General features: G+C 42.7%; 1 protein-coding gene across 2 annotated transcripts in view; it reads right to left on the reverse strand.

The window, feature by feature from the left end:
* Positions 1 to 10160, reverse strand: part of TXNRD1 (thioredoxin reductase 1) — a 39319-nt gene extending 29159 nt beyond the window's left edge. Inside the window, exon 1 of one of the 2 annotated variants that reach the window (XM_085227899.1) lies at positions 10008 to 10160. In XM_085227899.1, coding sequence (XP_085084025.1) covers positions 10008 to 10070 — 63 coding nt within the window. In that variant the 5' untranslated portion in view covers positions 10071 to 10160. The remainder of the gene's footprint in view (positions 1 to 10007) is intronic. The other variant, XM_085227908.1, reaches the window with a different exon arrangement.
* Between the last annotated feature and the right edge of the window lie 1714 nt (positions 10161 to 11874).

Consider the following 11874-nt stretch of genomic DNA (forward strand, 5'->3'; position numbering starts at 1 on the left):
ATAGCTTAGAGGTGCATTCAACTCCTCATCTGAGCACTGCCAAAGTCTGATCCCACAATAAGCCAAGAACGTTAAGACAGACCCACCTGACATTATTTATATACTTAGAATTCAGTGCTCGCTGACAAGCAGTGTAATCACAGTAGAAATATGACATCTGATGAGTGCTACTACTGAAGGCTAGCACATACAAACCTCAGAATGCTGCTGCCTGTGTATAAGACCAAGATCTATGTTACTCCCAAATGTAATGCCTCTAGCTTTCTCTCTGAAATTACACTTAAGTACGTGGAAAGCACAAGTGATCACTCCAGAGAAATTACACAGTTCAAGACCTTTACTTTCTGCCCTAAATGTCAAATATTAACAAATAAGCAAACCACATCAGTGCAGCTTTCACACCTACATGCATTAGCAGAAGCTTGCAAAAGCTGCATGTGCTCCCTATGGATTCTTGGGAGGAAAATATTTCACAGTGAGTGGCAAACAAGAAGGTTTCACCAACATCACGAAAACATAGACCTTCCTGTGGGCTGAAGGTCTGTTGTGTTTTGTTTTGTTTTTTCACTACCTGCATATGTAAGCACTGGGGAAGGAAAAAGGGAGAAAAGACTGAGCTGTGCACTCTGGCCTTGCTTATCTGTTCACTCTAGTTCAAGTGAAAACCAAGGAACTTCCAGGTATTTGAATAGCTCTTTCACCTGCAGAGTACATAAGCAGTAGCAGACTGAAGAGTGACATCACCTCCAGCCTTCTTCTTTGTTCACAGGTCTATTTTGTTACCTACTGGCCTCCCATGCCTGTATTGTTCATGTAACAAAAAGCAACAATATATATGTAAGCCTGGAAAACAGCTCCTCTCCTGCTTGTGACTTACTTGAAACATTGCTGAAATATCTATGCAATGACTCTGACAGGAAACATCTCACTGGTTAGTAGTTTTCTTGGCTTTGAGAGGAGCTTGGCTTTATGTCAAGAAAACTTTAACCTCATCAGCGAGACTCACTTCCTTACATAATTGTATTTTTGCTTTGCAACCGCTGGCTATTGATTGATCTGGAGATCAGACCCAAGCCAGCTCCAACATCATCAAAAGACTGAGCTGTGTGACCCGGCCCAATGATGTTCTTTTGTATGCTCATTTACTTGATCTTCCTAAGGTCAAGAACAAACAAGAACAGGGCATTTTGTACAAAGCTGGGTTCTGACTCAGTCTTAAAATCCCAAACCACCAAGCTTCATTACTGACAAACAGGAGAATGAAGTTCATTTTCCTAAGGAATCTGAAGTCTTAACTATGTTATCACTTGTATCTCTCCGATACGCTATTGCAAAGTGCTTTTGTTCCAATGGTATTCTTCTTAACCTGCTTTTCATATCTAAGAGCCTGAGACATCTTCTATTTAAATAAAGCATAGCTTGAATGGGATCACAATCAAACATAATGTGGAATAACATAACTTTGATGTAATACAAGTGGGGTACTTGAACAGAAATTGTGGGGCTTTTCTTTGCCGCAGATTTCTGTTAATGAAGAATCTAGTCTTAATGTTACTGCAAAATGCTTATCTCTATGAAAGCATAAGTTCTTTTTCTCATTAATATTTGAGCAGGAAAAAAAAAAAAAAAAAAGGCATTTAAAAGCATTTTCCTAAGTGGGAAAGCATGTAAATATAAATTTTCTTCTGAGAGCTTTTCAGCTTGTTAAGTTCTCTAAGCCAAAGGAGAAAACATCATTCCCAGCAATCAAATGCAATTAACATATGAAAAAGGTAGAAAATAACAGCTTCACAGCTCTGTTTTCTCAAAGGACAAGAAAAGTGTACTAAGAAATTGTAAACAAACCCATCCACAGCAGAGTAGGAATTACAAACTCAAGAGAAGCCACTGAAGATACACTGGCAGAGGGATGATGAATGCCACACCAAACGAAAACGTTTTCAAGTGACATCTCTCTGAGGGCCCAATTCGACACTCCATACATCTCTGGAAAGCCCTCACTCAAATGAGTGCCCAAAGTGACAAAATTCTCCCCTTTCAGCTCCATTTTTTTATGAGAGTCCGGGGACTGACTCAACAAAAGCCTTCAGTCTGAAAAGTCTTAGGAGACATGTACTTGCCATAAAAATGAGGGAACTTGAAAGCCCACTCCACCAAGATCCAGACTTTCACACAGCCTTTCCCATCAGTTCTCAATCACCAAAGCCTGTAGCAAAATAAGGCAATTGCTACTCGTCCTAGAAAGTCTTCAGCCTTCTTATGTAACTGTTTACAGCAAACCATATAGGATTTAGTGAGGTTGCTCTAATTAGCATTAATAAGGATGTTTTCCATGAGTATAACATCACATGCTAACCTCAAATATTTCTAGGGCACCTACAATGCAAACTGTTGCCTGAAAGAGAGCAAGCTGAATAAACTAAACAGAAGTAAACTTCAGACTCTCTCTTCCTCAGTAGAAAGGCAAGTAGTGCTCAATTAATTACCTATCTTTGCACTTGCCTCTTCCATTCTATTTAATTGTGAGCAAAATTAACTATGTTATGAAAAACAAAGCTTCTCTGGCTTTGGACCTGTAGTAAAACCTGTAAGATCTCATATACAGATTTATTTACAATTTTCATGGAAAACGTAACCTTGTAGCAACAACAATTTTTACCATGCAGTTTTATCTATTCCTTTCAAAAGTCACTGTTTCTTTTGGATTTACACGTGGTGGTACAGTACTTTGTCTAATCCAAATCAAAAGAAAGAAGGCTAATTTTTGGTGTGACTACCTGTGGGCACATCATACCCAGTGCCATACTGGCTCACCCTTCCTTTGAGACAACCTGAAATAACTGAGCTGCTTCGTTTTTTTTCTTGACATTCCTGTGGTCAACTCAAACCTTCGTCTACTACAAACTGTGATTAATACTCTCGTGCTAGAGGAGGAAGAACCACCAGCCACACTTGAACAAGTGTGAGACCTGAGGCACAGGGAGGTGAAACGGTGCTCGGTGGGATTTGAAACAGAATCTCCTGGTACTGTACCACCATTAGGCCATACTGCTGTCAGCCATGCCTTTATTGTCTCTATCACAATGAAGTGATTTATTCATTCCCGCATACCTCTTTGTAACTAGGCTTGCATTTGAGTCACAGAGAAAATAAAAAAAAAAAAAGGAGGAAAACATCTCACCTAGAATCTTACTTCTTTCTTTGTGTTGAACAAGTCAGTGTTAGAAGTGTACAAGGCTAAAAGAAAAGATTTTTGAGATGGTCTCCCAGAATGTAAAAGAATTTTAATGCTGGTACCACACTGTGAAAAGTAGTCAAGCTTGAACATTTGAGACACTTTTTTGTTTTTAATCCAAACAGGACTATTTTAAGAGGGGGGGGAAATGTATTTATTTTAGGCCTGAGAAATCAGTTTTTCAGCCTTGAAAAACAGAAGAGTTTAGGTGGAACCACTGATTCCTGTTAGTAGCAGCTCAGCAAACAATTTCAGCAGTTGTACGAGCTGATCAAAGTACCCTATCCCTGCAGATCACTGCCCTCAAACTTCCTTGCTACGTAACTAATACCACAAATCTGAGGCATACAGATTCAGACAAAGGTCTAACTGGAAATGGTTGTGAAAGATGGGTGGAAAACAACAAACAGTTCACTTTTGTGAAGTGAGAAACAATGTAGAGAAATGTACTTGCTTTGTGTCATGCAGTGGTGGAGTTGAGGAAGTAGAGAGCTTCATTATTGCCACAACTGGGACACTGTTAAATAATATTTTCTTCTCTGAGTAATTACATCTACACATTAAACTGGCATGTTTGCTATTGCAGAACATGAAACAGGAGGACATCACAGTTTACTACTAAAAACCATTTTTAAATTCTTGAAGAAAAGCTTAGGACTACACTATAACAGGCTCCTATTGTTTTCTATCCTACACCAAGTAGTAAAACCAATGGATGAAAATGACACATGCCATTAGAAGAGAAACAAAATCTTACTTTTAGACACTAGGTTAAGAGTCTAATGGCAGGAGATAGAACTGCAAAGGGAGGAAGTATGCAAATAGCAATGCTGGGTCAGATAGCACTGGGACGGCCAACAATAACAGGGATCACAGAGAGTTTAACGTAGATGAGCCCAACTATAGTATTAACAATATAAGGCTTAGGGACTACATGCAGGAATGACAATATCCTTAAGAAAGCAACATCTATGAGCTTTGTGGAAGAAAAATGGAAAGAAAACCAAGCTGAAGGTGAGGAAACATCCAATATGCTGAGCAGATCCTCTTCTTAGAGAAGTCTTCTGTCTTCCTGACATGCAGGTGAGGAACATCACCAGGAAACTACCTACCCTGGGATACAGTTGACAGACCACAACCCCTTACTGCTTTTCCATATAAGTAGACATGATGCAGCTACATGTGGGTCAAGGGCAATCAAAATGGATTTCAGGGCCTTGGGATGATGGCTAAAGGAATTGAATGCTCAGATCATCTTTTTTTCTCTGCCTCCTGTATTGTGTAAGGACACAGAAAAACAACAAAGGATCACTTCTTTAAATACCTGGCTTTGTGGCTGGTGCTGTCGCCAGAACTTGTTGGGGTTTTTTCTGACAATTAGCCTATATGGTACAGGGTTTGTGGGCACCAGATGAGGTTAGCCTTTCTCAAAGAAGAAGGGTCCTTGAGGAAAAGCTATTGGGGTTCATTGCGAGGGCTTTAAACTAGGTGTGAAGGGGGACAGGGGAGATAGTGAGCTTTCCTATGATAAGGTGAGGGGATGGCATAGCTGTATTAGAGGAACAGGATGCTGGCAGAGGCCTTGAAGGACCCGCTGCCTTGAGATGTCCTTCCAACACTTCACCATGTACAAAACTCTATGATGATGAAGCAGTGACTGCTGGAGCAACAGGAGAAGGCAATAGGGAAATTCAAGGGAAATACCTAGAAGGAACTAAGGAGTTATCCTTTAAGAAAGTGACAAGATCAGCTGCCCAGCTGAAGTGCCTCTATACCAATAAACACAGGTTGGGAAATGAACAGGAGGAGTTGGATGCTACTGCGCTGCTTGGAAACCACAATATAGTTGTCGCCATCAAAACCTGGTGGGATGATTCCCATGACAAGAATGTGGCTATCAATGGCTACAAACTGTTCAGAAGTGACAGGTGAGGAAGGAGTGGTGGGAATGTTGCTATCTACACCGGGAAAGGAATAGAATGTGAAGAGCTGTCCCTAAAGAACAGACACGAGCAAGTCGAAAGCCTATGGGTGACAGAGACCGAGGAAGCAAAGGGAGCCTTGTGATTGGTGACCTCTGCAGGCTACCAGATCAGTCAGAGCCTGTCAGTGAGGCCTTTACCTCCAGCTACAGGAGGTGTCATGATCACAGGTGCTTGTCCTTCTGGGGAACTTCAAACACCTGGATATCTGCTGGAAAAGTAGCACGGCTAGCTGTAGACAATCCAGGAGGCTCCTGGAATGCACTGAAGATAACTTCCTGAGTCAAGTAATTGATGGCCTCACCGGAGGGATGCAATACTGGACCAGCACTGGATCAGCAATGTAAATGAACTGATTGGTGACATCGGGATTGGAAGCAGCCTGAGCTATGGTGATCACACCGTCATTGAGTTCATACTCCAGAGGGACATGAGACAGGTGAAGAGTAAAATTAGGAAGCTAAACTTAAGGACAGATGAGCTAACTTTCCACTCTTCAGGAAGTTAATCCCTGCAAAACTGTATTCAAGGGCAAGGGTGTGGAGCAGAGATAGCAGATCTTTAAGGCTTTCTTCAGGGTGCAAGAGTTCTCCATCCCCAGGTGTACCAAGTCAAGAAAGGAAGGCAAAAAAACAGAATGGCTGAGCCAGGACCTGCTGGTCAAACTGAAGAGCAAGAAAATGCACAGGCAGTGGAAACAGGGACAGGTACCATGGGAAGAGTATAAGGAAGCTGCTACGCTTTGTTAGGATGGGGTAATGAAAGCCGAGGCCCAGCTTGAACTGAACTTGGCTAGGGATGCCAAAAAGAACAAGAAAGGTTTCAACGGGTCCTTCAACCAGAAAAGGAAAAGTCCAGGAGGGCATACCCCCCCCTTGTGAGCGATGCAGGCAGGCTTTTTTTTACCTTGGTCTTTCTGATAACTGCTCACCACACAGCACTCAAATGTTTGGTTTGATAGGATGCAATTGGGGAAGCAACGTCCCTCCCACTGTAAGCAACGATCAGGTTCATGACCACCTGAGGAATGTGAGCATCCACAAGTCTATGGGTCCTGATGAGATGCATCCCAGGAATTGGCTGATGTATTTGCCAAGCCAATCTCTCTATGATATTTGAAAAGTTGTAGCAATCAGGTGAAGTCCCTGGTGACTGGAATAAAGGCAACATTGCACCCATTTTTACAAAGAGTAAAAAGGATGACCCCGGGAACAACCAACCTGTCAGTCATCCCTCTATATCACAGAAGATCATGGAGCAGATCCTCCTGGAAGCTATGCTTAGGCACATGGAAGGGAGGGAGCTGACAGGGGAGAACCAGCATGGCTTCACCAAGGGCAAATCCTGCTCGACCAACCTAGTTGCCTTCTGTGATGGTGTAACTGCATCAGTGGACAAGGGAAGAGCCACTGATGTCACCTATCTGAACCTCAGAAAGGCCTTTGACACAGTACTACACAACATCCTTCTGTCTGAATTGGGAAGATATGGATTTAATGGGTGGATTTTTCAATGGATAAAGAACTAGCTGCAGGATTGAGTCCAGAGAGTTGTGGTCTATGGCTCAATGTCTGGATGGAGATCAGTAATGACTGGTGTCCCCCAGGGGTTGGTGCTGGGGCTGATATTAATATTTTAATCAATTCCATCAATAGTGGGGTTGAGTGCACCCTCAGCAAGTCTGCTGATGATAACAAGCTGTGGTGCAGTCAACACACCAGAGGGATGGGATGCCATCCAGAGGGACCTAGACAGGCTTGAGCAGTGAGCCCAGGTGAACCTCATGAGGTTCAACAAAACCAACTGCTAGGTCTTGCACCTAGGTTGAGGCAACCCCCACTACCAATACAAAATGAGAGATGAAAGGATTGAGCACAGCCCCGCTGATAAAGTCTAGAGGGTACTGGTGGATGGCAAGCTGGACATAAGCCAGCAATGTGCCCTCACAGCCCAGAAAGCCAACCATATCCTGGGCTGCATGGAAGTAGAAGTCCTGAAAACAGAGAAACCAGAATGGACTGGAAAAGACAACCAGTACATTGTGAAGGACAAGTACTGCTCCCAGTCACAGCAGAAGTCAAAGGAGTGGCCTAACTGTAAACCAGGGCAGAAGGAAGCACACAAGCAGGCATGACATCACCTCCAGGAGGCAAGTCTTCCCCACAGAGTGCAATGACATCTATTATTGTTACACCCGTGCAGTTCACATGCAAATCATGTGGCCGAAACTTTGCAGGAAATACTACAAAAATAAATAAATACATAATTTTGAGGTCTCATTACTCACTTGATCATCACACATAAATATCAGAGTAACATAATCACCCCCAATGTTGGTTCTCCAGCGCAGAGCTAGGATCTCTCGTCTTAGCACCAAAACCAAGCAGTAATGCTCTGAAAAGTAATATCTGAATTTGCTTCCTAGAGTCTAACCCAAATTTCATTCCAAGACTACAAGAAATTTCTAGCACCACCTGAAAGGAACTGGGCAACTTCAACTTACGTGAAAGTCAAACTGAACTGAAAACACAGCCACTTGTAAAATTCATCCCATATGAGGTGATAACAAGAGAGAGCCATATAGAAACAGTGTATTTTATAATGCAAAAGGTGAAAGCCATGCTATTTTAATTTTCAGCCATGCAACTTTAGTTAGTTTTGATTTTTCTCGTGATTCCTTTTTTGCAATAAAATGCATGTTTAATAACACAGAAATACTAAAATACCACAAAGATAGATTAGCAAAGTTAACTCAGAAGAGCATTATCTTCTGAGTTAATTCCAATTTTCATACTTTTACATCCACAAAATGTGTCATAAATACTGTAACCAGTAAAGTAAACCAAATACTATTTGAGGATTGCAGGATAACCTTTTCAAAAATACAAGCTAAGGCCAAGGGAATTTTTTTAATAGCTATGTTACATAAAACACATATAAGCTGTTTATCTTAAAATTTTTACATTTTCCAATGCTAGCCAACATTTTCTTTGCCAACTTTGCTCATTACTGGCATGAAACTATTTGCTTTTGTTAAATATCCTTAAGATATCTCAGCAAATTATTAACTTTGAATTTACTGTTATCATTGACAAAATAACGGAAGGGTGGAAAAAGAAGCAGAAAGTAATTAAGAAATTCTTACAGCTATGAATGACCCAGTTTCATCCTCCTACTACTGAAAGGACACAGAGTTTTAAAAATATCTTGTAGGGGAGATGTATGTAGACATTAAAAGAACAACAGTCTACTCCCTGGTATGACTAACTACAGAAAAGGGTTAATTTAAGATTATCCATGCCTCAGGGTCAGTTAAACAATTGTTAATTAACTCACATTTTTTGCATTTCAATTGAGGACTCCACACCTAGACACAGTACTCCAGGTGAGGTCTCACCAGCACAGAGCAGAGGGGCAGGATCACCTCCCACACCCTGCTGTCTATACACTTCTTTTGATGCAGCCTGGGATATAGTTGGCTTTGTAGGCTGAGGGCACATTGCTGGCTCATGCCCAGCTTACCATCCACCAGTACCCTCAAGTCCTTTTCAGCAGGGCTGTGCTCTATCCTTTTGTTCCTCATTTTGTATCGACAGTGGGAGTTGCTGTGGCCCAAGTGCAAGACCTAGCACATGGCTTTGTTGAACCTCATGAGATTCTCCTGGGCCCACTGCTCCAACTTGTCTCTCTGAATGGCTTACACTTCTTACACTGAAAAAAAAACCAAGATTCATCAGATCATATAATCTGAAGCCTAAATATGCTCTTTTAAGTCATGTTAGCCTAAATGGGTCAGATTCACAAGGTTGAAAAAAATCATTAAGATGCAGGCTTCACATCTGAGTTTGTGTCAGAAGATAACATTGCTGTCAAGAATTAAGTTTGGGTATCTTGGCTACAGACTGTTCATTCTGCCCCAAACTCCACGCTACCACAGCTGCCTAGCATTTAGCAGCTGATGCAAAGCCAAACTAGGTATTTCTACACATAATAGGCACGTGGCAGTATTAGGAGAGGGAGCTTACCAACAGTACCTGAACTCTTTCCAGGGAGCTGCACTGCCTCCAAGTGTAAGGCCAGTTATTTCCTTGACAGCAGCTGGAAAGTGGTTTTTTGGTTTGGTTTTTTGATTTTTTTTTCTTTCTTTTTCATTAGTCTTTCTTGTTACAGTAAAAGAATACCCAGTGTTTCCAATGCCATGCCTTCAAATCAGCTTATAGAACTTTACAGTCATACAACTGAATGACGCTAAGCAACATGCAGCCATAACAATAAGCCTATTTCAAGTGTTTAAAACAGCTAGAAACCTCATCTTTGTATTTGCCAGCTCCTGCCTTACACAGATCCTTACCTCACAGGCACCTCCATTACTGTTTGCCACATCACTGACATCATTTCCATTCTGCATAATAAGCCTTGAGATGCTCTGTGACATCTTAAAGCTGTCGAGGCGTTTTAGTTTCAACATTCCTCAATTACTGCATTGATAAGAACACCCTTAAAAACAGCCCCTTTCTCAACACTCCTTCATCAATAAATGCTCATTGAAATACTGCATCCTGAGCGCTTTTAAGGTAGATGGGACTGCTATACAGCCCCAGTGCGGGCACCACTAACTACATCCAAAGGAGGCTGAAGCTCCGAAAGCCGAAACACGAACGCGCTGCTCCCCGCCGAGCTTCACCCGCTTTACCACAAAACCGAATTTTTTGGGCCGCTCTCAGTCCTACTGCGGCGCTCGCAGTCCGCCGCCCCGCTGCGAACTTCTACCTCAGCCGGCGGTCGCCTACCTGCCGGGCGCCTTCGCTCCGGGCCTGCCGCACCGCCCGGCTCTTCCGCGGGGCACTCCCCATAGCGCGGCCCTCCGCGCCCACAGCCCGGGCCCGTCGCCATGGCGACCGAGCGGGCACAGGCTCGGCCCCGCGCCTGGCGCGACCCCTTGCGGCTCCCGAGGCCGCGCAGGTCCGGGAGCGCGGGTCGTGGCCTCGCTGTGCCTCCTTTCACGCAAAACTGTGCCAAGTGCCTGCTTAGAGTTTCTGGCATAAACAGAGTGAACGAAAAAGCCTGTGGCCCCACAGACCACCAACAGACCAGCACGCAGATATCCGCTGTTGCTGTCAATTTTAACTAGAACTTTCTTCACGCTTCATGTGGAAGCCTGTGACTTGTTACACCAAACATGGCAATTTGCCTCCTTGGTATTCTTAGAGCAAATACCAACGTTTTTTGAAAGGTTCCAACCCCACCACTCTCCCCCTTAAAAAAAAAACACAAACACACACTAAAATAGTGTTGTTGGCGGATGAAGCTTCTCTTTGGTTACATAGGCCGCGTGCTGGGCTGCATGCTGAGTGTGAAGGCTGCTGTGCTCAGAAAGGAAAAATGCTGAATGCCAAAACACTGCGACAAAATGCATGCTACAGACTCAGCAACTCCAAGCCCAATATGTAGAATCACAGAATAATTTGAGTTGGAAGGGACCTTTAAAGATCACATAGTTCAACTTCCCTGCAAGGACATCTAGAGCACAAAAGACTTATGAGGAGCAGCTGAGGGAACAGGCATTGACCAGTCTGGAGAAGAGGAGGCTCAGGGGAGTCTCATCACTCTCTACACTGACCCGAAAGGAGGTTGTAGTGATGAGGGAGTTGGTGTCTTCTCCCAGGTAACAGAAATAAAATGAGAGGGAATAGCCTCAAGCTGCACTGTGGGAGATTCAGATTGGACAGCTGGAAAAATTTCCATTCCAAGAGAGTGATCAGGTGCTAGCACAGGCTGCTCAGAGTGGCCATGGAGTCACCATCCCTAAAGGTGTTCAAGAAACATATGGATGTAGTACTTTGGGGCATGATTAGTGGGCAATACTGGTGGCACTAGATGGTTGGACTAGACAATCTTAGAGGTCTTTTTCAACCTTAACAATTATTTAATTCAATAATCTACAGCTAGATCAGATTGCACAGAGCATCTCAAGCCTGACCTTGAATGTCTCAGGGACGGGGCATCCACCACATCTCCGGGGCAATTCCTCATACAGCTTTGAAGTTGCTTTGTGGTTCTCTGATTTCATTTACGTTCAGTGTCCTTCAGTGTAACATGCAAAGACTGTGTCTCTTTAAGATCACCTGTGATGACCTCAGTGATGATTCTCATAGGGGATGACAAAACTTAGGCTCCACCACAATAGTGACAGCAAAGGACTAATAGAAAGGGAAAACAAAATAGGATAATAACTTATGAATTTTAAGGTTTATGATGCACTGCCTCCCAGTCCTCAGCTTTTTTTCTTTTCACAGAAGAGTTCAGCAGCTCCCATTTGTGCTGCTATATTACTCATTCACTCCACAGTGATATCTCCTGTGTCAGCTGGAGTTTCTAATAAAAAAAAATTACAACTAAGCTTATAAGTGGAAAAAAATCTCTGAACTCACTGTGGGAATGATCACTGAAATTTTAGAACTGATATCTTCAATATAGATATGTATAATATCAAAAATTATACAGGATAATAATTGTTACATGCATTCAGGGATTATTATAGCTTTGGAATTAAAGTTATTAAAATCATTTGATGAATAAGCTTAGGGAAGGAACTCTGTTCTGTCAAACACCATCTCAATATTTTCATAAAATGGAGACTACCAACTGACAATCAGT

Source organism: Meleagris gallopavo, chromosome 1 (assembly GCF_905368555.1).
Source record: "Meleagris gallopavo chromosome 1, MGAL_WU_HG_1.1, whole genome shotgun sequence".
Classification (NCBI taxonomy): Eukaryota; Metazoa; Chordata; class Aves; order Galliformes; family Phasianidae; genus Meleagris; species Meleagris gallopavo.